Here is a 25,532-nt window from a genome sequence, read left to right on the forward strand (position 1 = left end):
GACAATTTATGACCACAATCGATTTTCAGAATACATACCTTCATAATCCCATATACAAGGACCAGCAACAATTTCTCAGATTCGCGTTCCAAAACATTTCCAGTTCCTAGCTCTTCCTTTTGGGCTTGCTACGGCTTCCATAGTCTTCGTAAAAGTTTCTGGGAGCATTATTGGCTATGGTAAGAACTCAAAATTTTCAGTAACGCCTTACTTGGATGACATTTTGGTCCAGATACCTTCTCTGAATGTAGCAAAAGTACACACAGAGTCTCTACTTCAGTTTCTTCATAACCACGGTCGGAAAATCGATGTTCACAAGAGCTCTTTGTTTTCACACCCCAGTGTTACTCTTCTGGGTGTATCTCTCCCTTACAGAACTTCGCAGAAAAATGCTGCAGAGAGCCTATACACAACTTCAAACTGCAATGCATCTCTTGGTGGAACAGTGCATAGATGTTGTGGGTTTGAGGGTGGCACCTTCAGATTGCAAGATTTCAGTTACATCCTCTTCAATTCAGTATGCTTAAACAATGGGACGGCAATTACACAAATGTATCACTGTCAATTTGTCTGGATTACAAAACCAGACAATCTTTCTTGGTGGATATCTCACAAATCTCTGATCCAAGGGGCTCCCTTTCTACAGCCATCTTGGTTAGTAATTATAACAGATGCCTGTCTTTCCTGATGGGAAGTTGTCTGGGTGTCCCAGAAAGTGCAAGTTGTTTGGTCTCCTCAGTAGGTGAGGTTACCAATAAATCTTTTAGAACTTTCAGTGATTTTCAGGGTTCTTCACAGTTGTCCACTTCTAAAGCGAGAATCCTACCTCAGATTGCAATCTGACAATGTCATGGCAGTGTTATATATCAATCATCAAGGGGAACCCAATGTTCCCTGGCAATGAAAGAAAACTTTCTCATTTGAACTTGGGCAGAACAAAATCACTGTATTATCTCGCCTATTCATATTCAACAATTGGGAAGTAGGCTTCCTCAGTCATCAGACTTTTTATTCTGGGGAATGGTCTCTCAAACAGGAAGTTTTCAATCAAATAGCGAAAGTTGAGGTATGCCAGACATAGATATGATGGCCTCTTGTTTGAATCACAAGCTTCCCAGTTACTGTGCCAGGTCTAGGGACCCTCAGGCAGTTCTCATAGATGATCTAGTGGTTTCATGGTTCTATCTTCTCATATGCACGTTTCCTCCATTTGTTCTGCTTCCCAGAATAATAGCTTGGATAAAGCATGAGAAATCTTCAGTAATTCTGGTTGTTCTAGCTTGGCCCCGCAGGACCTGGTAAGCAGATTTGATTTAGATGTCCAGTTCTACACCTTGGATGTCTTTTGTTTCAAAGCCCTGTCTACAATCCAGATCTAAGGGCACTAAATTTTATGTTGATGGTGTGGAAATTGATAATAGTTTTATGCCAGAGACTTTGCTCAGATTCTGTTATCAACACTCTTATACAAGGTACAAAACCTGTCACTAGAAAGATTTATCCCAAGGTGTGGAAAATTTGTATTCATGTGGCAATAAGGGTTTTCATTGGGATTCTTTTTGAATTCCAAGCATTCTTCATTTTTCCTAGGATGGCCTAGAAAAGGGTTTATCTGCCAGTTAAAGTGTAGAAAGTTACTGATGTTACCTTGGCTTCTTGGTTAAAACAATTCATAAGGCTTACTTGAAGGTGGGAAAATCTCCTCCACCTTGTATTAAAGCTCATTCTACTAGATCAGTGCCTACTTCTTTGGCATTAAAAAACAAGGATTTACTTGATCTTCCCTTCATACATTTATGAAATTTTACCAAATTGATTTTGCTTCTACGGGGGCTGCCTTTGGCAGGAAAGATCTCCTGGCCGCAGTGTCTGGTCAGTGATGCGCCTGCCTATCTTTTTTGCCACCCTTTTTGGTATTGTGGATTTGGGTTTTATATGTCAAGGCTCACTGACTCTCACTACCTTATAAAAGAAAACACAATTTATGCTTATGGTATAGACAGAAAGTTAGGCAGCTAGTGTAATATATTAGACCTACACAGTGTACAAATATAAAAAATATATATAATCAAAATATTATAATTGAGCAAGCAGTAAAACATAAGTATATGTATGCACAATATAAAGAAAATTATTTTTATAATAAGTCACCATATAGAGATTTAAACTGTTTTCATAAAATCGTCACAAAGAGTTCCAATTTTTTACAAAATTTATGCTTACTTGATATGTTAATTTCTTACATGGTGGTGAGAGTCCACGATACCCTCCCTATTTTCAAATAATGTATGACCTCATTTACCCTGCGTTGTCCTTTTCTGTTTGTTTTTTTCCTTTTTTGTCTTGGCTATACTGTTGACTGAGGTGAACAGGGAAGTGGGAGGGATTAAAAAGCTCTTGGCATGTTGGGTAATATTTGACTGCCACCTAGTGGACTGGAGATTAATCCCATATGTTAAGGCTCATGGACTCTTACCACCATGAATTAAATTAATTTATCAGGTTTGTTGTTATTTTTTTATTGTATGCTCTATGGGAATTATGAAAGAAAAAAGCAGGCTTCACATCCCTTTAACATAAAGCATATTAGTAAACTCCCCTTAATGAGACACACAGTTCCTAAGGTAAACATTTGTCTTTAAAACAGTCCCTGAGAGGCCTCATAATACTGACAAGACATCTTTTTAGAATCTTGCCATAGAGCTTTTTGAGACTCAGGCCCTGAGTCATAAAATATCTTTCCTAGTAGTATGTTTTTTTTACCCTTTGGCCAGTACTGCCAGCAGCTAGCCAGAACATGTTTTTAAACAAGCCTGCATGCCTCAGACAATACTTTCTAAATGTCACCTGTGATTGGTTACGAAGTACAAATCTACATATGTAAAATTTGGAGGTTTTGTTTAAAGCTTACATTGATTAACTTGACGAGTGAAATTTTTTTGTATTTTATTTTACAGAGCACTGTGAAAATTAATCAGATTAGCCTGGATGAAAGTGGTGAGCATGTTGGCATATGCTCTGAGGATGGCAAGGTATGACCTTTATCGTATTATAATTATAGATTGTCATTAATTAGTTAAAGATCATTAAAAGGCTGCTCAGTGTCTATTTTTATAAATGGGATCTGATGACTATTATTGTTATGCTAAGGGTACAGCAGTGTAGCATTATACGTATATGCTAATCTGCCTTTTATTCATCCAAATATGGATTTTATCAGTGTTTTATTAGTAACGTAAAAGAACATCATTTTATAGCCCATATACACATATCTTCCCAAAGACCAACAAATCAACTAATTCTATCCTGGGCATGGGTATTCTATTGAACCTATCACAATATCATGCACACGAAAGAGCACTATTTAGACATGTTAAAGCAGTTTTGCATAAAACAGGTTATGTCTATTTATTTTGATGCTACTATGAAGTTCATATCTGGGTCTTATGGACTGATCAGTCATTGGCTAATAAGCAGAACTCCCACCATTTTCTTTATTCATTTTTATTGATATATACAATACAAAACATATTAACAAGAATGTTGAAAATGTACAAAGTCAGGCTGTATGATGATACAGACCTCATTAAATAAAAAAACTAAATAAGCAAACCTTTAATAAAGAGCATCATATAGTATGTGCATAGAGAAAGCTTTATGCATATAAAAATCTATTTGTGAAGAGGCATAGGACGTTAAAGGGACACTGAACCCAATTTTTTTCTTTCGTGATTCAGATAGAGCATGCAATTTTAAGCAACTTTCTAATTTACTCCTATTATCAATTTTTCTTCGTTCTTTTGCTTTCTTTATTAGAATGCACTATCTGAATCATGAAAGAAAAAATTTGGGTTCAGTGTCCCTTTAATGCAATCATATGAAATCTGAAGAAATAATTGTGTAAGGAGAGATAGGTAACAGTAAATAAAGGGTGTTAGGAAGAGGTCCTGTAAGTAGGAAAAGGAAAGAACAAAGAGAAAAGAATGAGAGTTAAGGAGTTATGAGGAACAGAGGGGGTAGGCAAAGGAACCATAGATTAGAATGTTATGGTGAAAATTCTCAGGATTCCCTGTATTGTACCCATACTAACCCTTGAAAGAAAGGAGGCTCAGGCTCAGTTTCCCTAGTCCCCTAAGCAGTGGCATATTTAGGTTTGGGGAAAATTTAGGGAAAATTCTGCTGTCCCCCTTCCCCAGGTTTTAGGCTTTTTTTTTAGCCATACTAATTTTTGGTCAGGGAGTAATGTGAATTGTTTTGTTTGGCATTTCCAAAATAGACAAACAGTCACAGACACACAGTCACATATACACACACAGTCACAGACACACACACACAGTCACAGACACATACACACACAGCCACATACACACAGTCACAGACACACACACAGACACACAGTCACATATACACACACAGTCACATACACAAAGTCACATGCACATGCACACAGTCACAGACACACACACAGACAGACACACAGTCACATATACACACACAGACACATACACACACAGAGTTATACACATGCACACACATATACACATACACACACAAAAAGATATACAGACACACACACAAACATCTATCTATTGCTGCCATTTATGTAAAAAATCCCAAACACAGATTTCTTAAAAACAATACTTCAACAAACACAATACTTTTTGCTAAAAGCCTACAGAACTAAAGGCAATAGCTAGCTAAATAAAAGAAAAGTTCAGAGCTACCTATAAATTGTAATCTCCATGGGCAGTCTCTTATTATACTCTCCTAGAATGTAAGCTCTTTTGGCAAAATGTAATTATATACCTAAAATAACTGTAAGCTTCTTATAAATATAGCCACATAAAAGTGCTGCCCTAGGCAAGTGCCTATTTTGCCTAGGCCAAAATACGCCCCTGCCCTTAGTGATGTTGTAGCTGCTCCCAATAACATTTAATGTTGTGAAACATGTTTAATTTATTTCTTCTAAAGAAACTATTCTCTAGTGAGAAGAACTCACACTATTTTATTGTTGGACACTGACACACACCTCAGCAGCATAAAAGCATTTTTTTCTCAGTACATTAAAGGGACAGTCTAGTCCAAAACAAACTTTTATTATACTTTTATTTAGATAGGGCATGCAATTTTAAACAATTTTCCAATTTACTTCTATCACCAATTTTGCTTTGTTCTCTTGGTATTCTTAGTTGAAAACTAAATCTAGGAGGTTCATATGCTAATTTCTAAGCCCTTGAAGGCCGTCTCTTAGCTCAGGGCATTTTGACAGTTTTTCACCACTAGAGGGTGTTAGTTCATGTGTTTCATATAGATAACACTGTGCTCACGCACGTGGAATTCCTAGGAGCCAGCACTGATAGGCTAAAATGCAAGTCTGTCAAAAGAACTGAAATAAAGGGGCAGTTTGAAGAGGCTTAGATACAAGACAATCACAGAGGTAAAAAGTGTATTTATATAATTGTGTTGGTTATGCAAAACTAGGGAATGGGTAATAAAGGGATTATCTATCTAATAAAATAATAAATATTCTGGTATAGACTGTCCCTTTAACTTCTATTTTACAGATTACAAAAAACTGATTTTAATGTCCCTTTAAATACACAGAAAAAGAAAGTGAGATTTATGGTTTGTGAAGCACCACTGAGTTAACCTCTCAGCCCCCACAAATTGTGATAGTGACTGAAATATAGTGAGCAGCTGCCCTCAATCTATATCCCTATCAGTATCCCAGTTATTAACTTCAGTCTGAAATCCTTCTGATTACAGCCAAGTATTTCTTGCACAAATGTGCCTTAGGAAAAAAAGTAATTACAAGAATGTCAATATTGTTATTTGTATTAAGCTGATTAACAGCCCTGGCAGAAAAAAGAAGGAAGGAAGGAATGGACACTTAGAACAGAGGTGTATTTCTAGAGTGAATCATTACTGCTATATCCCCTGCCGAGCTCACTGCTTCTACAAGACAGTAGACTCGTGCCTCTGTGTTATAAATCTAAGAAATTGGATTTCTGTGGGCTAGAGGTTCTCAGTCGCACATTAAGACACTGGCAAACACTTATGTGTGTGTTTCCCTTGAATTATTGAGACTTTTGATGAGCAATTGTAGTTTATCAGCCTATTAAAGTATCTTGCGACAGCCACATTAAATAGATGTAAAATCAATATATGTACAGTCTGCTTCCACCCGAAAAAAAAGGTATCTACTTTGAGAATTGAAGACCATTTATCATTTGTACTGTATAACTAACAATTATCAGCGCTTCCAGGGAATATTGGTCAGTGACATTTCGAGGGTTTGAATGATTGATTTTCCACTTATATGATGGTGCTGGTTTTTTTTCCCCTTGCCAACACAGACTTTAATATTGAATGGAAAACCAGGGTTGTAGATGTTAACATATGATACTCTTTGTTAGTGTAACAGAGAATTAAATAGTAATGTTTGCAGGCTTCAGCCTTTACGGTGTTTTCCTGAATAGGACTAATTATTTAAAGCCATTTCATATAAGACAGATTAGAATGAACACTATATTGCTGTGAAAATGAGAAATAATGGCTGTGTCATAGACTTACAGTACATAACAAGGGGAGCCACAGATGACTGATCTACAAGAAAAAAGAAAATAAAATTATAGTGAACATGCAAGTGTTAAAAGCAGAGGGAGAAACTACATATACTTAAAGAGACACTGACCACCACAACAGATATAAGCAGACACCAGTAACACTCACAGACAACTAATGGCATCTTATTCTCAAGTAAACAATGAAAAGCACATACAGATACTGAGCAGCACAGTGCAGAGAAAATGACAGATGCTCTTGTTTGTTCCCTGTTTCAGGATTGTAAGGGTTATGCCATCTCACATTTCTTTCCCAATTATGGGCCAGATTACGAGTGGAGTGCTTACAGTTACGTGCAAGCGAAAAGGGATTTATAGCGGGTGTTTGTGCACATCGGGTTTTTCGTTCGTGTTACAAGTTGAATGTAAACACGATCGTTGCTCGTAATTAAAGTTAACGCTCGTCCGTATAGCACTTCTGCAGAGCTGTATTTACAGACATATATATATTTCTTTCCTAATATATGGAGAGTCCACAACGTCATTCAATTTTAGTGGGAATATCACTCCTGGCCAGCAGGAGGAGGCAAAGAGCACCACAGCAAAGCTGTTGAATGTCACTCCCCTACCCATAATCCCCAGTCATTGTCTTTGCCTCTGTCAATGGAGGAGGTGAAGTTTGGTGTCTGAAGAGATGAATTCCTTTTTCGGGTACTTTTCCCTGCAAGCAAGGATTTGGGTTTAGCTGAGTCCACGTCAATCTCTTCAGTAAAGTAGTGATGGCTTTTAAGCAGTTAAGAAGTTGTGAGTTAGTCCTTGCTTTGTTTCCTAACACATTGCTGCCCATGGTACAAAAAGCCAGAGTTGGTTACTCTGTTCTTTCTTTTTCTACAGGTCTCTGTAAGGAGTATGTGTCCTTTCACGCCTTGTGAGCTGTCTTCCTGCCGGACAGCTAGACTGCAGGTAAGTGCGTTTGTCTTCTAGGTCTTGGAGACTTACACTTCAGAAGAATATGTCATATGCAGTAGATGGGGACATTTTTAAAATCCTTTATACAGGATTTTGTTTGGCAGTGGGCAGGCACATTATGTATGTTGAGACTAGGGGTTAAAGGGACAGTCTAGTCCAAAATAAACTTTCATGATTCAGATAGAGAATGTAATTTTAACCCATTTTTAAATTTACTTTTATCACCAATTTTGCTTTGTTCTCTTGGTATTCTTAGTTAAAAGCTAAACCTAGGATCTAGACAAATCAGAATAGAGGGCGCCACATAGTGCAGATCAGAAGGTAAATAATATAACATGCAAAGTGGACATAAGAATCCTACTCACAAAAAGTAAAGCACAGATGTGCAAAACCAGCAATCCGGAACCACTCGTTGTCCGGTAGACCGATAGATGTTTATCACAAGGGTAGATCCTCGTCTCACCAGGGAGAGTCCAGGGATACTCAGGGATATTTAAACAGAAGTCAGTCCACAATAAAGGAATCCAGCAATGACCAGTCTCACGCCTCAGGCAGCTGGAAGGGAGACTAGAGCAACTCCAAAAAAAGGGAGGTCAATGGTTCAAAGGATAAAGAGGTCGGCAGCAAGTGAGGAGATGGTTAAATCTTAAAATTTATTTAAAATGATAAAAACAAAAGCAACGCGTTTCTCAGTGTAACACACTGTTTCATCAGGCTGTATCAGATACAGCCTGATGAAACAGTGTGTTACACTGAGAAACGCGTTGCTTTTGTTTTTATCATTTTAAATAAATTTTAAGATTTAACCATCTCCTCACTTGCTGCCGACCTCTTTATCCTTTGAACCATTGACCTCCCTTTTTTTTGGAGTTGCTCTAGTCTCCCTTCCAGCTGCCTGAGGCGTGAGACTGGTCATTGCTGGATTCCTTTATTGTGGACTGACTTCTGTTTAAATATCCCTGAGTATCCCTGGACTCTCCCTGGTGAGACGAGGATCTACCCTTGTGATAAACATCTATCGGTCTACCGGACGACGAGTGGTTCCGGATTGCTGGTTTTGCACATCTGTGCTTTACTTTTTGTGAGTAGGATTCTTATGTCCACTTTGCATGTTATATTATTTACCTTCTGATCTGCACTATGTGGCGCCCTCTATTCTGATTTGTCTAGATCCTTTTCACTTGTGTCGTGGCGTGACACCCTAGAGGAGCGGCCCTTCCATTCGAAAATTGTTTTTCTCTTCTGGAACCTTACACTACGGACATCAAGGACTTTCCCTTCCTATGCCATTCCATACTGGACTGATTGTTTGTATACCATAGTTATCATACTGTGTATATCACTGTCTTTAGCTAATTATTGACATATATATCAGATTCTATCACCAGTTATTGTTTGTCACTCCTAGGTGCCTCTTTTTAGTACTATAGTGACACAAGTTGTCACTACAGTACTAGTTTGCTAAACCTAGGATGTTCATATGCTAATGTCTAAGCCCGTGAAGGGCGCCTCTTTTCTCTCAGGGCATTTTGATAGTTTTTCACCACTAGAGGATGCTAGTTGATGTGTGTCATATAGATAACACTGTGCTCACGCACGTGGAGTTCCGGTGAGCCAACTCTGATTGGCTAAAATGGATGTCTGTCAAAAGAACTGAAATAAGAGGGCAGTTTGCAGAGGCTTAGATACAAGATAATCACAGAGGTAAAAAGTGTATTTATAACTCTGTTGGTTGTGCAAAACTAGGGATTGGATAACAAAGGTATTATCTCTCTTTTTAAACAATAAAAATTCTGGTGTAGACTGTCCCTTTAATCTTCCTTTGGGACGTTTTTCTTCTTTGGGCTAATTTTGTTGAAATACATTATTAGTATGTGTGTGACTTATGTTTTATACAGGCATTTATGTATAAACTTAAAATTTGGCAGTTGGTTTTCTTTGCTTGCTTAGCTAGAACAGGCTAACTGACAGACTGCTTGAGCGTTTGTGTAAATTAAGCTCAGGTGTTGTAGGCAGAGGAAAAAAGCGCGCCTTTTACTTGCTGCATAGTTTCCTCTCTCTTCCGGTCATGTGACTTCTCTCTGATTTCTGATATTCACGGAGCGGAGTGCCGTCATTGAATTTCAGTCTCTTTAGTGTCGATCTACTATATGATCGTTTTAGAGACTTCTGGCAGCCAAATTGTGTATAAGTGTTACGGTAAGGCACCTCAGCCTGTCTGAGGTGTAGGGGGCCTGATTGGTTTATTATTTTAAATATTTTTTGCATAACGTTAAGCTGCTGTGGTGTTAAAAATTCTTAAAGTGACTGTGTATTTAAAACATTTCTACAATTTGGGGAATTTTTTATTTAGTATTATTGACATGGACCAAGACTCTGTGTCTTTTGACAAATGCTTGTTATGCCTTGAGGCACAAATTGTTTTGCCTATGCAATTCTGTGCTGCATGCTTAACTAGAAAACTTCAATTTAAAGTTAAATTGCTGCCCACTGAGCCCAATGTCTCTCAGGATGATGCTGTTCAGACAATGCCACACTTTCTCCTCAAACGTCCCAAGCCTCTATGGCGTCACATACAGTGCCCTGCAGTTCCTCTCAGCCTCCTGGAGGAGTTTATTTGTCTGCAGATTTTGCTGCACATGTATCTTCTGTGGTATCTGCAGCATTTTCTGCTTTTCCTATGCTGGGAAAATGCAAGAGGAAAATTAGACATTCAGATAGTAAGGTTTCTGTTCCACCTACTGCTACGCAGGTTGCCCTCCCTCATAAGTCTGATGAGGAGGATACGTTGGTAGCCTTTGAGAGTGAAATCTTAGATTCGGACAGTATTATTCCTTAATCTGATACTGAAGAAGTAAACTTCAGATTTAAGCTTGAACACCTTCGTGTACTGATAAAGGAGGTATTGCCTACTTTGGACGACTCTGATACTTCTGTCGTTGTCAACCCTAAGAAGTCTAGTAAACTTAATAAATACTATGATGTTCCTTCCTGTCCCAGACCGTGTGACAGAGATTATTTCACAGGAATGGGAGAAGCCAGGGATTCCTTTCTCCCTGTCTCCTGTATTTAAAAAGATGTTTCCTGTGGCTGACTCCATTAAAGACTCTTGCCGCACGGTGCCTAAAGTAGAAGGGGCTATTTCTACTCTGGCTAAGAGAACTTCCATCCCTATAGAAGATAGCTGTTCCTTTAAGGATCCCATGGACAAAAAGCTGGAAGCTTATTTAAAGAAGATGTATGTTCATCAAGGTCTTCAATGGCAACCTGCAGTTTGTATTGCCACAGTAGCAAGTGCGGCATCTTATTGGTGCAACGCCTTGTCTGAATCAATTTTAGTAGAAACTCTGTTAGAGGAGATCCAAGATAGGCTTAAGGCTCTCAAACTAGCCAATTCCTTTATTTCTGATGCTAACATGCAAGTTATTAGACTGGGCGCCAAGATGTCTGACTTCACTGTCCTAGCCCGCAGGGCATTGTGGCTAAAATCTTGGTCAGCTGATGTTACCTCTAAGTCCAAGCTTCTGGTGCTTCCTTACAAGGGTAAGACCTTGTTTGGACCTGGTCTGGCAGAAATAATTTCTGATATTACGTATGCAAAAGGGTCTTTTCTACCGCAAGACAAGAAGAACAGATTCAAAGGACGTCAAAGTAATTTCCGTTCCTTTCGTAACTTCAAAGGTCAAAAGTCTTCCTCTCCCTCTTCCAAGCAGGAGCAGTCAGAGTCTTCTTGGAAGCCCAATCAGTCTTGGAATAGGGGGACTCAATCAAAGAAACTCTCAGCTGAGTCTAAGTCAGCATGAAGGGTCGGCCTCCGGTCCAGGATCGGATCAAGTGGGGGCAGACTTACCCTGTTTTGTCAAGGGTGGAGACGAGATGTCTCATATCCTTGGGCTGTGGACATAGTATCTCAGGGTTACAAAATAGAATTCAAAACTTTCCATCCCAGGGGCAGATTCCACCTCTCAAGATTATCTGCAGACCCGATAAAAAGAGAGGCATTCTTGAACTGCGTTCAGGACCTTTCCTCCCTGGGAGTGATTTTTCCAGTTCCAGTAAGGGAACAGGGTCTAGGATTCTATTCAAATCTGTTTGTGGTTCCCAAAAAAGAGGGAACTTTTCAACCCATTTTAGGCCTAAAGTGCCTCAACAAGTTTCTCAGGGTACCATCCTTCAAAATGGAAACCATTTGTTCTATTTTTCTTTGGTCCAAGGGGATCAGTTCATGACAACCATAGACCTGAAGGATGTGTATCTTCATGTTCTCATCCACAGGTATCATCACAAATTCCTGTGATTTGCCTTTCTAGACAAACACTTTCAGTTTGTGGCTCTTCCGTTTGGCCTTACTACAGCTCCCTGAATTTTCTCAAAGGTTCTGGGGGCTCTCTTGGCAGTGATCAGGTCTCGGGGAATTGCAGTGGCGCCATACCTGGACGACATATTGGTTCAGGTATCATCTATTCAACAAGCCAACTCTCATACAGAGATCTTGTTGTCTTTTCTACATTCCCATGGATGGAAAGTGAATCTGGAGAAGAGTTCCATTGTTCTAGCTACAAGAGTGGTTTACTTAGGGACCATAATAGATTCCCTATCTATGAAATTTTTTCTCACAAAGATCAGAAAATCCAAGATTCTTTCCTCTTGCCTCTCTCTTCAGTCTACTGTTCGGCCGTCAGTAGCTCAATGTATGGAGGTAATTGGCCATCTTTTCAACAAGCAAACTCTTATACAGAGATGCAAAACAGAATGAGAAGCAGTCTGCCAGGAACGAACAGCAGCATCAATAGCTTCTTCTATGGCCCGGTTGCAACCTGGTAGTAGCTTCTTTCTGCCCAATTGTGCTTTTCACAGAGGAAAACTTTCCTGTAGTATATCAGTCTGATCCCACCAACATGGTCAGTCCAGCCCCGAAATACCAGGCAATTCTCCTCTGAACAAGGAACATGACAACCCCAGACAATTGTTTCGGCCTCCTTTCGGCCTCGTCAGTGAGGTGCAGCCATATCCCTCTAAGCACATTGGGCAAGGAGTCCACGTCTGGTTTCCCCCATCACCCTTAGGGAGACTATCCCCAGGGTCATATTTACATATGCAAAACAGAATGAGAAGCAGTCTGCCAGGAACAAACAGCAGCATCAATAGCTTGTTCTATGGCCCGGTTGCCACCTGGTAGTAGCTTCTTTCTGCCCAATTGTGCTTTTCACAGAGGAAAACTTTCCTGTAGTATATCATTCTGATCCCACCGACATGGTCAGTCCAGCCCCGAAATACCAGGCAATTCTCCTCAGAACAAGGAACATGACAACCCCAGACGATCGTTTCAGCTTCCTTTGGGCCTCGTTGGTGAGGTGCAGCCATATCCCTCTAAGCACATTGGGCAAGGAGTCCACTTCTGGTTTCCCCCATCACCCTTAGGGAGACTATCCCCAGGGTCATATTTACATATGCAAAACAGTATGAGAAGCAGTCTGCCAGGAACGAACAGCAGCATCAATAGCTTGTTCTATGGCCCGGTTGCCACCTGGTAGTAGCTTCTTTCTGCCCAATTGTGCTTTTCACAGAGGAAAACTTTCCTGTAGTATATCAGTCTGATCCCACCGACATGGTCAGTCCAGCCCCGAAATACCAAGCAATTCTCCTCTGAACAAGGAACATGACAACCCCAGACGATTGTTTCGGCCTCCTTTGGGCCTCGTCAGTGAGGTGCAGCCATATCCCTCTAAGCACATTGGGCAAGGAGTCCACGTCTGGTTTCCCCCATCACCCTTATGGAGACTATCCCCAGGGTCATATTTACATATGCAAAACAGAATGAGAAGCAGTCTGCCAGGAACGAACAGCAGCATCAATAGCTTGTTCTATGGCCCGGTTGCCACCTGGTAGCTTCTTTCTGCCCAATAGTGCTTTTCACAGAGGAAAACTTTCCTGTAGTATATCAGTCTGATCCCACCGACATGGTCAGTCCAGCCCCGAAATACCAGGCAATTCTCCTCTGAACAAGGAACATAACAACCCCAGACGATTGTTTCGGCCTCCTTTGGGCCTCGTCAGTGAGGTGCAGCCATATCCCTCTAAGCACATTGGGCAAGGAGTCCACGTCTGGTTTCCCCCATCACCCTTAGGGAGACTATCCCCAGGGTCATATTTACATATGCAAAACAGAATGAGAAGCAGTCTGCCAGGAACGAACAGCAGCATCAATAGCTTGTTCTATGGCCCGGTTGCCACCTGGTAGTAGCTTCTTTCTGCCCAATAGTGCTTTTCACAGAGGAAAACTTTCCTGTAGTATCTCAGTCTGATCCCACCGACATGGTCAGTCCAGCCCCGAAATACCAGGCAATTCTCCTCTGAACAAGGAACATGAGAAACCCAGACGATCGTTTCGGCTTCCTTTGGGCCTCGTCAGTGAGGTGCAGCCATATCCCTCTAAGCACATTGGGCAAGGAGTCCACGTCTGGTTTCCCCCATCACCCTTAGGGAGACTATCCCCAGGGTCATATTTACATATGCAAAACAGTATGAGAAGCAGTCTGCCAGGAACAAACAGCAGCATCAATAGCTTGTTCTATGGCCCGGTTGCCACCTGGTAGTAGCTTCTTTCTGCCCAATTGTGCTTTTCACAGAGGAAAACTTTCCTGTAGTATATCATTCTGATCCCACCGACATGGTCAGTCCAGCCCCGAAATACCAGGCAATTCTCCTCAGAACAAGGAACATGACAACCCCAGACGATCGTTTCAGCTTCCTTTGGGCCTCGTTGGTGAGGTGCAGCCATATCCCTCTAAGCACATTGGGCAAGGAGTCCACTTCTGGTTTCCCCCATCACCCTTAGGGAGACTATCCCCAGGGTCATATTTACATATGCAAAACAGTATGAGAAGCAGTCTGCCAGGAACGAACAGCAGCATCAATAGCTTGTTCTATGGCCCGGTTGCCACCTGGTAGTAGCTTCTTTCTGCCCAATTGTGCTTTTCACAGAGGAAAACTTTCCTGTAGTATATCAGTCTGATCCCACCGACATGGTCAGTCCAGCCCCGAAATACCAAGCAATTCTCCTCTGAACAAGGAACATGACAACCCCAGACGATTGTTTCGGCCTCCTTTGGGCCTCGTCAGTGAGGTGCAGCCATATCCCTCTAAGCACATTGGGCAAGGAGTCCACGTCTGGTTTCCCCCATCACCCTTATGGAGACTATCCCCAGGGTCATATTTACATATGCAAAACAGAATGAGAAGCAGTCTGCCAGGAACGAACAGCAGCATCAATAGCTTGTTCTATGGCCCGGTTGCCACCTGGTAGCTTCTTTCTGCCCAATAGTGCTTTTCACAGAGGAAAACTTTCCTGTAGTATATCAGTCTGATCCCACCGACATGGTCAGTCCAGCCCCGAAATACCAGGCAATTCTCCTCTGAACAAGGAACATAACAACCCCAGACGATTGTTTCGGCCTCCTTTGGGCCTCGTCAGTGAGGTGCAGCCATATCCCTCTAAGCACATTGGGCAAGGAGTCCACGTCTGGTTTCCCCCATCACCCTTAGGGAGACTATCCCCAGGGTCATATTTACATATGCAAAACAGAATGAGAAGCAGTCTGCCAGGAACGAACAGCAGCATCAATAGCTTGTTCTATGGCCCGGTTGCCACCTGGTAGTAGCTTCTTTCTGCCCAATAGTGCTTTTCACAGAGGAAAACTTTCCTGTAGTATCTCAGTCTGATCCCACCGACATGGTCAGTCCAGCCCCGAAATACCAGGCAATTCTCCTCTGAACAAGGAACATGAGAAACCCAGACGATCGTTTCGGCTTCCTTTGGGCCTCGTCAGTGAGGTGCAGCCATATCCCTCTAAGCACATTGGGCAAGGAGTCCACGTCTGGTTTCCCCCATCACCCTTAGGGAGACTATCCCCAGGGTCATATTTACATATGCAAAACAGTATGAGAAGCAGTCTGCCAGGAACGAACAGCAGCATCAATAGCTTGTTCTATGGCCCGGTTGCCACCTGGTAGTAGCTTCTTTCTGCCCAATTGTGCTTTTCACAGAGGAAAACTTTCCTGTAGTATATCAGTCTGATCCCACCGACATGGTCAGTCCATCCCCGAAAAACTAGACAATTCTCCTCTGAACAAGGAACATGACAACCCCAGACGATCGTTTCGGGCTCCTTTGGGGCTTGTCAGTGAGGTGCAGCCATATCCCTCTTAAGCACATTGGGCAAGGAGTCCATGTCTGGTTTCCCCCATCACCCTTAGGGAGACTATCCCCAGGGTCATATTTTATCTTATACAGAGATCTTATTGTCTTTTCTATGTTCCCACGGTTGGATAGTGAATCTGGAAAAGAGTTCCCTTGTTCCAGCTACAAGTTTGTTTTTCTTCATAAATGGAAAGAATCCACAGCTGCATTCATTACTTTCTGGGAAATTAGAACCTGGCCACCAGGAGGAGGCAAAGACACCCCAGCCAAAGGCTTAAATACTCCTCCCACTTCCCTCATCCCCCAGTCATTATTTGCCTTTCATCCCAGGAGTTTGGCAGAGAAGTGCCAGAAGTTTGTTTTCGTCTTTTATGAATGGTAGTACTCTTTGACATGGGATGGGAGTTTTAAGTTATCCTGTCAGTCTCTCAGTGAGGGAGATGCAGGAAGAGTCTTTCTGTGAAACCATCCCGACTCATTTTAACAACGCCACAATTAATTGGCATTGTCAAACTTCGCTTTGCTGCCTGCTTTCTTCTCTCAAGTCCATGGCGGAGGCAAGGCTACTATCCGTCACACTTGAAGGGCCGTGTTCCTGTTCCACGGCGTAGATTCCGGTAAGATCGTTTAATTTTACTTCTTCATGATTGTACTGTAACTTATTTGTTTCTGCAAACTCACATGAAAAATACAGGGTCTCAGTGGGACTCCTTTAGTATCTTGGAATCAAGGGTTAATATCTCCTGAGGAGGATTATTGAACAGATTTTTTTTTAAAGGGACAGTCTACACCAGAAGTTTTATTGTTTTAAAAGAAAGATAATCTCTTTATTACCCATTCCCTATTTTTGCATAACCAACAGTTATTCTAATACACGTTTTACCTTTGTGATTATCTTGTATCTAAGCCTCTGCAAACTGCCCCCTTATTTCAGTTCTTTTGATAGACTTGCACTTTAGCCAATCAGTGCTTACTGCTAGGTATCTCCACGTGCGTGAGTACAGTGTTATCTATATGACACACATGAACTAACACCCTCTAGTGGTAAAAAAAGTCAAAATGCATTCATTAAGGGGCGGCCTTCAAGGTCTAAGAAATTTGCATATGAACCTCCTAAGTTTAGCTTTCAACTAAGAATACCAAGAGAACAAAGCAAAATTGGTGATAAAAGTAAATTGGAAAGTTGTTTAAAATTACATGCCCTATCTGGATCATGAAAGTTTATTTTGGACTAGACTGTCCCTTTAATCATGTTTGTTATGTGATTCAATCTGCTTATGTGTAGTGTTTACTGGGTTCGTGGCTTTTGGAACATAAAACCTTTTGGAGTGAGGCAACCTTACAGTCGGGCACGCTTTTTTGGACTGTACGTTTCACCTTGTGAACGGGCATGTTTACGTTCTGGTCTCCCATTTCCGCATTCCTGACTGTGTGGCGACGGAGAATTCTAGTCCGCTGGTGTCTTGTTCATAGAAGGTGGTGAGTGCCCCAGCCATTGTGGGTGTCAGGTGCCGTTTAAATTGTTTTATATGTAGTCCAATTTTTGGTATCCTTTACCCAGTTATGGAGGATGCTGATGTTGAGATTGTTCAACTTTCTGATTCAGATTCTTCGTCTTGTGACAAATGTGAATTGGCCCCATTGACTCAGGTCAGTCAGTTATGTTCTTTAGGCCGTTCTAGAGTGCCTTGTTCCTTGGGCTCGGGGATTCAAGGGACTGCTGAGCCATCCGCTTTTTCCTCCTCAGAGGGTGGATTGTTCCCCTTGGAGGTTGTGGCACGTTTTTGCTTTTACATACTTTTGGCACTTGCGCATCTACAAAGTCCAGATGTTTATTTGTGATTGTGTTCGTGCCCTATTGCCCCAGGTCTCTCGGCCACAGGAGGGCATGTGCAGTTCCCTGCAGGTGTAACTGTTCCTGAGTGTTGTGCCTTTCATTACACGCTGGCTCGTCTTCGTGTTCTACTCAGACACGTTTTTGAGCTTTTTTTGGACCCTATCCTTCTCGGTTATGGGACTCATCAGTCTCCTCCTTCAAATGGCTCACCTTGTTAGACATGGGGGGATGAAGTAATCTCCTTTAAGTCTTGTTATCGAGATCCTTCCCAGTTTTGTTGGAAGAACAGGGTTTCTGTTAGGCTTGTCCTGCGGATCTTTCTGTTCTTCTAGGGCGTTAATCCTCGGGTTGCCTGTTATTTTATTTTATCCGGTTAGGATGAATTTTCTTTTCTTTTTCATACTATGTTTCCTGCGGGAACTTAAAAATCTCTGGGATCGATACTCGCTGTTTGCTTCTACGGAAGTTGTTCGGGACACGTTAGTCCCATGTTTGTCTGTTTTTCTTCCTCCCTCTCTGAGGGCGGATTTAGCCAGCTTGGCAGTTATGACCCTGGTTGCAGGCTAGTCCTGCTTGGGTTCAGATCTTCTGTCTCGCAGCTTATTCAGAAACGTGGAGCCTATTATACCTCGCTGGTCTAGTTGGGGTGCCGAGTGCTCTTAACATTATTTATGTTCTTGTTATTTGTTTTACAAGTTTCAGCTAAGAATTCTCAAGAGGACTTGCGGGTCCTTACGGCTCTCGGGATGTTAAGCTTCCCTGAACAGAAAGGTCTTTAGGGAACGTTTAAAGGAGGAGAGGATAGGGGCAAGTCTGACAGCTTGAGGAAGTGTGTTCCAGAGGGTTGGTGCCGCACGAGATTAGTCCTGTAGTCTAGCATGAGAGGAGATGATGGTAGAGGACGCAAGAAGCAGGTCATTGTTGGATCTTAGGGGGCGGGCAGGAGTATATTTGTTGATGAGTGAGGACAGGTAGGGTGGGACGGCATTGGTGAGGGCTTTGTAGGTCAGGGTAAGAATTTTGAATTTAACTGCTGTGAATGGGGAGCCAGTGAAGGGACTCACAGAGAGGTGCAGCATAAACAGAGTGTTGAGAGAGGTGGATTAGCCTGGCAGATGCATTTAGGATGGATTGGAGGGGAGAGAGGCGGGAGAGATGGAGGCCAGTTAGTAAGTTGTTACAATAGTCAAGTCAGGAAATTACCAGGGAGTGGATTAGCTGTTTAGTAGTTTCAGCACTCAGAAATTGACAAATTTTGGAGATATTGCATAGGTGGTTGCGGCAGGATGAAGAGAGCAGTTGGATGTGAGGAATAAAGGACAGGTTTTAGTCAAGTGTGACTCCGAGGCAGCGGACTTGGGGTGATGGGGAGATAGTGGTGCTGCCAACAGTGATGGAAACATTAGAAACTGGAGTAGAGTTAGAGGGGGGAATTAGAAGTAGTTTGGTCTTGGACATGTTTATTTTTAGGTGGTGAGAGGTCGTCCAGGAGGAAATGCCAGATAAGCAGTCGCTGATGTGAAAATTGACAGAAGGAGATGTTGTCAAATGCAGCAGGGATGTCAAGTAAGATGAGTATAGAGTAGTAGCCTTTGTTTTTAGCAGAAAGGAGATCGTTAGTAACCTTAGTGAGGGCAGTCTTAGTTGATTGTTGGGGATGGAAGCCAGATTGCAGGGGGTCGAACAATCAGGACAGGAAGTGGGTTTGGCGATTGAAAACTAGTTTTTCAAGGAATTTTGAAGCTAGCGGGAGCAGTGATATGGGGCGGTAGTTTGCAGAGGAGTTAGGGTCAAGGGAGGGTTTTTTGAGGATGGGGGTGACCTTTGCATGTTTTAAGGAGGCAGGGAATGAGCCGGTAGAAAGGTATAGGTTGAATATGTGAGTAAGAGCCGGAGTGAGGGTGGGAGACAGAGGAGGAATTAGATGTGAAGGAATAGGGTCAAGTGGGCAGACAGTGAGGTGTGAGGAAGACAAAAGGGAAGCCACTTCACTCTCAGTGGTTGGGAAGAGGGTGCAGAGAGTGGCAGAGTGGGTGACTGGGAGCGGAGTTGGGAGATTGCAGGTTTGTGTTGGGATGTTTCTTCGGGTATGGATGGGTCGCTTTAGGAAATTGTCCTTTTTGGACTTGTTCCTTTAGTGGTTCTCTTCTTCATTGAGACCTCTTGGATTGTCCGTTCCTCCTTGTGGATGGGTCGCCTTCGGGGGACTTGGATTCCCTTCAGGGGTTGGTTGTTCCTTTTTCGGGACATTAGACAGTGAGGTCTTTTTGGGCTCCGGTTAGGGGTCCCTTTGAGAGTTTTCGGCTGGTGTTCCCTTCGCCAGTAAGGGGTGTTGGTTGGGGGCCGACCGCTGGGTGACGGTGTCTTCTGGAGGACTGTTGGCTCAGTTGAGTCTGATTTTGCGGTCTCTAGCTATGCTTCCGGACTATCTGCGGGTCAGTGTCCTTGGGGCTTTTTCCTTTCAATGTTCTCGGCATCGGACGAAGCAGGGTTTTGTTGGGTAGTGGTTTCAGGCCTGGTGCCCTCAGAATGGGCCGCCTCTTGTACCCTCCCATCTTGGCATTCAGTGTCCTCTATAGCTTGGGTATTGTTTTCCCAAAAGTAATGAATGCAACTGTGGACTCTTTCCATTTATGAAGAAAAACATAAATTATTCTTACCTGTTAATTTTCTTTTCTTCAGATGGAAAGAGTCCACAGCTCCCCACCGGTATTTTTTATGTGGGGCGTCTGTATTTTTATTTTTCTGGCACCTTTTCACCCTGATATTTCTTTTACTGTTCCTCGGCAGAATGACTGGGGATGAGGGGAGTGGGAGGAGTATTTAAGCCTTTGGCTGGGGTGTCTTTGCCTCCTCCTGGTGGCCAGGTTCTTATTTCCCAAAAGTAATGAATGCAGCTGTGGACTCTTTCCATCTGAAGAAAAGAAAATTATCAGGTAAGCATAATTTATGTTTTTGAATTCCAATGTAAAACATTTTAAATGTTTTCTTTCACTGTATTTCCTGCACCAAGACAAGTTTACATTTAGAAACCGTTATTGGTTGCCTTAAACCTGTTTGTTGCCACTTGTTAATTATGTTGGGGGATACGTAATAGAATGGCAAGCCATCTCATGGTAGTCATTAGGTCTGATGAGTGTGCTTCTTGGTTGTAGACCAGCCAGGGAATATGAGGTCCTTTTACAGAACCAAGTGCACCTTTGGAAGACAACTTTGCAATAGATTTTTATTATTTATTTTAGCCCCCTTACCTGTAATGTAATTCTGAAAATGAAGGGCCAGATTACAAGTGGAGCAGTATTTAACGCTCCTTCTCAAGCGATAACGCTGTTAGAAGTAAGCTTTTTGCACACGTCGGGTAGTGATCGTAATACAAGTTGAAAGTAAAAGGTTTTCGCTCTCGTGTGCTAACCGATGCACATAAAAAGCCAATTTCGAATATCATACGCATGTTAATGTAATCTCCAAATAGAAATCAATAGAGCAAAAAAAAAGTGGAAAAAACTAACACCCTACTCAGGGGCAAAGCCAATTGCATATTCTCAAGTATGCTAACCCAACATGAAAATATGAATATTTCACATTCCAATGTTCTTCACATAGCAGAATATGTTCATTTTATTCATAAATACATTTTTATATATATAAATTAATACAACACACAGAGAAAGTCTTGCACTCGCTTGCAAGCTCTCAGCTAAGGTTAAAAGCAAAACTGGAAGAGTTAGTCACCATATCTAGCCAAATGGGACAAGCTCATGTACCACGTCAAGGTCTATCCTAAAACCTGGGTCCCTAAAATAGCCATACAAATGCAAGCTCTCAATCCAATAAACTGGGAACAACTCAAGGGTTCACAGACTTATGTTATCACCCTAGACCTATACAAAACACGAAAGGGGACTGCACTCTCAGACTGGACTGTGTACACATCCTATGACCCTGCAACATGCCCTGGGTGCTCAATAGTACTCTCAGGAAGCTGTGCTGTCCCCAGAGTCACAGGCAGTTAACCCCTGACCAGTCTGGGTGCAAGGCCCATAGAGAAAATTAAGAAATAAATTAATACAACACACAGAGAAAGTCCAGCATTCACTTGCAAGCTCTCAGCTAAGATTAAAAGCAAAACTGGAAGAGTTAATTACCATGTCCTCAGACTCCAAGTCTGGGTGCAAGGCCCATAGGGAAAATTAGAAAATAAATTAATACAACACACAGAGAAAGTCCAGCACTTGCTTGCAAGCTCTAAGCTAAGATTAATAGCAAAACTGGAAGAGTTGGTTACCGCATCTGGCCAAATGGGACAAGTCCAGGTACCACATCAGTTTGTTTGATTGAGAGCTTGCATTTGTGTGGCTGTATTAGGGACCCAGGTTTTGAAAGAGACCTTGACGTGGTACCTGGGCTTGTCCCATTTGGCCAGATGCGGTAACTAACTCTTCCAGTTTTGCTTTTAATCTTAGCGGAGAGCTTGCTGGACTTTTTCTGTGTGTTGTATTAATTTATATTGTAATTTTCCCTATGGGCCTTGCACCGAGACTTGTCTGTGGTTAACTGCCTGGGACTCTGGGGACAGCACAGCTTCCTGAGAGTGCCATTGAGTACCCAAAGCTAAGCATGTTCCAGGGTCATAGGATGTGTACCCAGTTCAGTCTGAGATTGCATTCCCCTTCTGTGTTTTGTATAGATATCTATATATAATACACACTATAACATTAATTAAATATGAATATTGCATAAATATGCTTTTTCATGTTTTCATCTACTTGACAACAAAGTAATATATATGTCTAAATGTGTGTACATATGTATTTATGTGTTTATATGTATATATATGTCTTTAAATACATATATACACATATACATACACATATACAGACATATAAACACACACACACACACATATATATATATATATATATATATATATATATATATATATATATATATATATATATAAATATATATATATATACAGTGTAACTGTAACTGTTTGCCAATTTTAAAAAGTGATGCCAAGTTAAGCAAAATAGTTCAAGATGGCTGTAATTTTTCAGCACATAAAGCAAAGACCTTAGGAAGCTTATTAGCTCCCTCAATGCTACCGTCACAAACTAACCAATCTTGGTTAAAGAGAAGAATAGGTTCCATGAAATGTCAAGGAAATATTTGTAAAACCTGCAAACACATCCAACAGGGTCCCAAATTTGTATCAAGAACAACAAATAGGGAGTTTGACATACGCTTCAGCATTTCATGTAACACCAAATTTGTCATTTATTTACTTACATGCCAAGGATGTAAAAAACAGTACGTGGGGCGCACTAAACGTGCCCTGCGTGACAGGTTCTTACAACATCTCAGAGATATTGGCAACCCGGATTGCAATACACCAATAGCTAAGCACTTTAGAGAGGAACATAATTCTAATGATACCCTCTTGACAGTACAAGGCATTGACCATGTCCCTAGACACAGGAGAGGGGGCGATAGAGAGAGACTTTTGGACCAAAGGGAAGTGTTTTGGATTTTCCATCTTAAAACAAAGCACCCCTTTGGTCTAAATTCCATAATGGATGTTGATTTATTTTACTAATAGATTTATGATTGGTTTTTTCATTTTCTCTCCTTTTTGACAAAAGAGAAAATGAATTAAAGTATAAAAAACAATATCTTTAAGTAAAAAATATCTTTAAGTGGAGATTGAGTTCTACATCCATTTAGGATCAAATCAGAGTAATAAACATTTTTTTTCATATATATCTAGCCATCTGACAGTTTTAAATAAACACACTTAACATTTATGTTTGCTTTAAAATGAAAATGTTTAATATAAGAAACAAAAAAACAATTAATGATAATTTACCTTTAACCATGACTATCTAGGTAGTCATGGGTTAATTCAACAGATGCATGTAATTGATAATTAACTTTACCTTTAAATTAAGGCTTTTCCCAGCACTAGTTATGCCAGTGAACAAGGGCTGACACTAGGCCCGAAACATGTTTGGCTGCTGTTGCTCTGTCAGTTACAGGACTGTAGCTGATTTTCCCTTTTGTTTTTTCTTTCATGTTTTTACATGCAACTGATTTTAACATTTTTTGTACCAAATAAAGCTGTATCTTTCAACTTTTAACAATTTGACATATACTTTTTTCTTTTTCATATGATCTGGAGATGCGGATTAGCAGAGTGTTTGTATATTTATGTTTAGACACATATACAGTATGTAACTATCTCTATATAAAAGCCCTTTGCCTGCCTATTTTTTCTAACACCTGAGACCTCATATATTTGAGCGCTTATACATTTTTTGCAATCTTTTTTTATTAATCATTTTTTTTTTTATTTTTTTTATTTCTGTTTTTATTGGATGAGAAATAATACAGTACATGTTATTGCATTTCAGGTTACAGTAGATACAAATCAACATGTCAAGTTGCTTTTTGCAAGGGTATAACATCCTATATTTATATCATAATCAACCTATACAACTTTTTAGTAAAAAAGAAAGAAAACAAAAACGAAGACAAAAACAAAAACACAAGTTGGTCACCGTAATTATATTTAATTTGAGGATTCTCCTGCCCGTCCTAGTGCAAGGATATAAGTATGTGTATTGTGCCTGTATTGTCTCATGAAGAACTTCCCTCTCCTTTCTGCATTAAATTTCTCTTAGATTTTATACAGCTCTTAATGTGTATGCATTCGTGTTTCCCAGTAGAATTTTATATTGTGAAACAATTCCATATCTTTTCTTACAAAATAGCCATATTCCTCCAAATGGATAGTATGTTCCATTGATGCTTCCCAAGCCTTATATGTGGGAATTACTTGAGATTTCCAATTAGTAGCTATCAGAGATCTAGCAGTGTTTAGAGCTAACTGAATTAATTTTCTGCGAATCTTGCATTTACATTTTGGAAGTAGGTTTAGTAATGCCGTTGTGGGTTGTAATTGATATTCATTGTTTTGGTTACTAATAGATTTGATATATTCCCCTATTTTAAGCCAGAAAGGTTGTAATTTGGTACAAGTCCACCAGACATGCATCATGGAGCCCCTGCCCCCACACCCCCTCCAGCACACATCAGAGGCTGTTGGGTAAATTGTTTTAATTCTTGCTGGGGTGAGGTACCATCTAGTCAGGATTTTAAAATTTAACTCTAGGGCCCTAGCAGATGTTGAGGATTTTCTGGTGTTCTGCATAATATGTTCCCAGTCTTGTTCACTTAATTCTCTGCCTAACTCCCTATGCCATCTACTCATATAGTTAGGAACTTTGGTCAGTTCGCTGAGTGACAGTGCCCTTTTGGCCCATGCCAAAGTATGACACAATGGTTGATTACTAAGACACTGTTGTTCAAACAAGGTGGGTTGTCTAGTGAGTTTTTCTTTATCTGGTGAGGTGGTCAGAAAGTGCTGGAGTTGAAAATATTTCAGCCATTTCGAAAAGGCCCCTCCCATTACATCTCCAAGATCAGTTCTCTGCTTAATTTTACCCCCGTTTAAAAAATAGTGTATGGGCATTGTATAACCTATTTCCCAATCAAGTTGCATAATGAGTTTCTGCTCCAAGCCTCCATGTAATTCAGCATTAGGTGAAACTGGAGACATTGGGGATCTAAGGGACGATATTCTATTTTCACCGGCTATAGTAGTATCCCATATGTCAAATGTATGTTGATAAAGTGGATATGCTTTAATCCATGGTGGGCGACTCTTTCTATCTACCCAGCACAGCACCCCGGGGGAAGGGGCCTTCAAGATGTGGGAATCCAGTGCCACCCAGGCCTTGTTGTCCGCATTTCGATGCCAATCTAATATTTTTTGTTAACATTTTGCTTTATAATATAATTCGATGTTGGGGAGTCCGAGACCTCCACTTTGGGTAGGTCTATACATTGTGGACTTAATGATTCTTGGTTTAATTTTGCCCCATATATAGTTATTTAACAATTT

General features: G+C 41.0%; 1 protein-coding gene across 2 annotated transcripts in view; it reads left to right on the forward strand.

The window, feature by feature from the left end:
- The window catches only part of VPS41 (VPS41 subunit of HOPS complex), an 809,562-nt gene that overhangs the window by 329,500 nt on the left and 454,530 nt on the right, over positions 1 to 25,532 (forward strand). For both annotated transcript variants that reach the window (XM_053714423.1, XM_053714424.1), the window contains exon 5: positions 2,958 to 3,032. In XM_053714423.1, the coding sequence (XP_053570398.1) occupies positions 2,958 to 3,032 (75 nt within the window). The remainder of the gene's footprint in view (positions 1 to 2,957; positions 3,033 to 25,532) is intronic.

The sequence above is a fragment of the Bombina bombina genome, chromosome 5, assembly GCF_027579735.1.
Source record: "Bombina bombina isolate aBomBom1 chromosome 5, aBomBom1.pri, whole genome shotgun sequence".
Taxonomy (NCBI): Eukaryota; Metazoa; Chordata; class Amphibia; order Anura; family Bombinatoridae; genus Bombina; species Bombina bombina.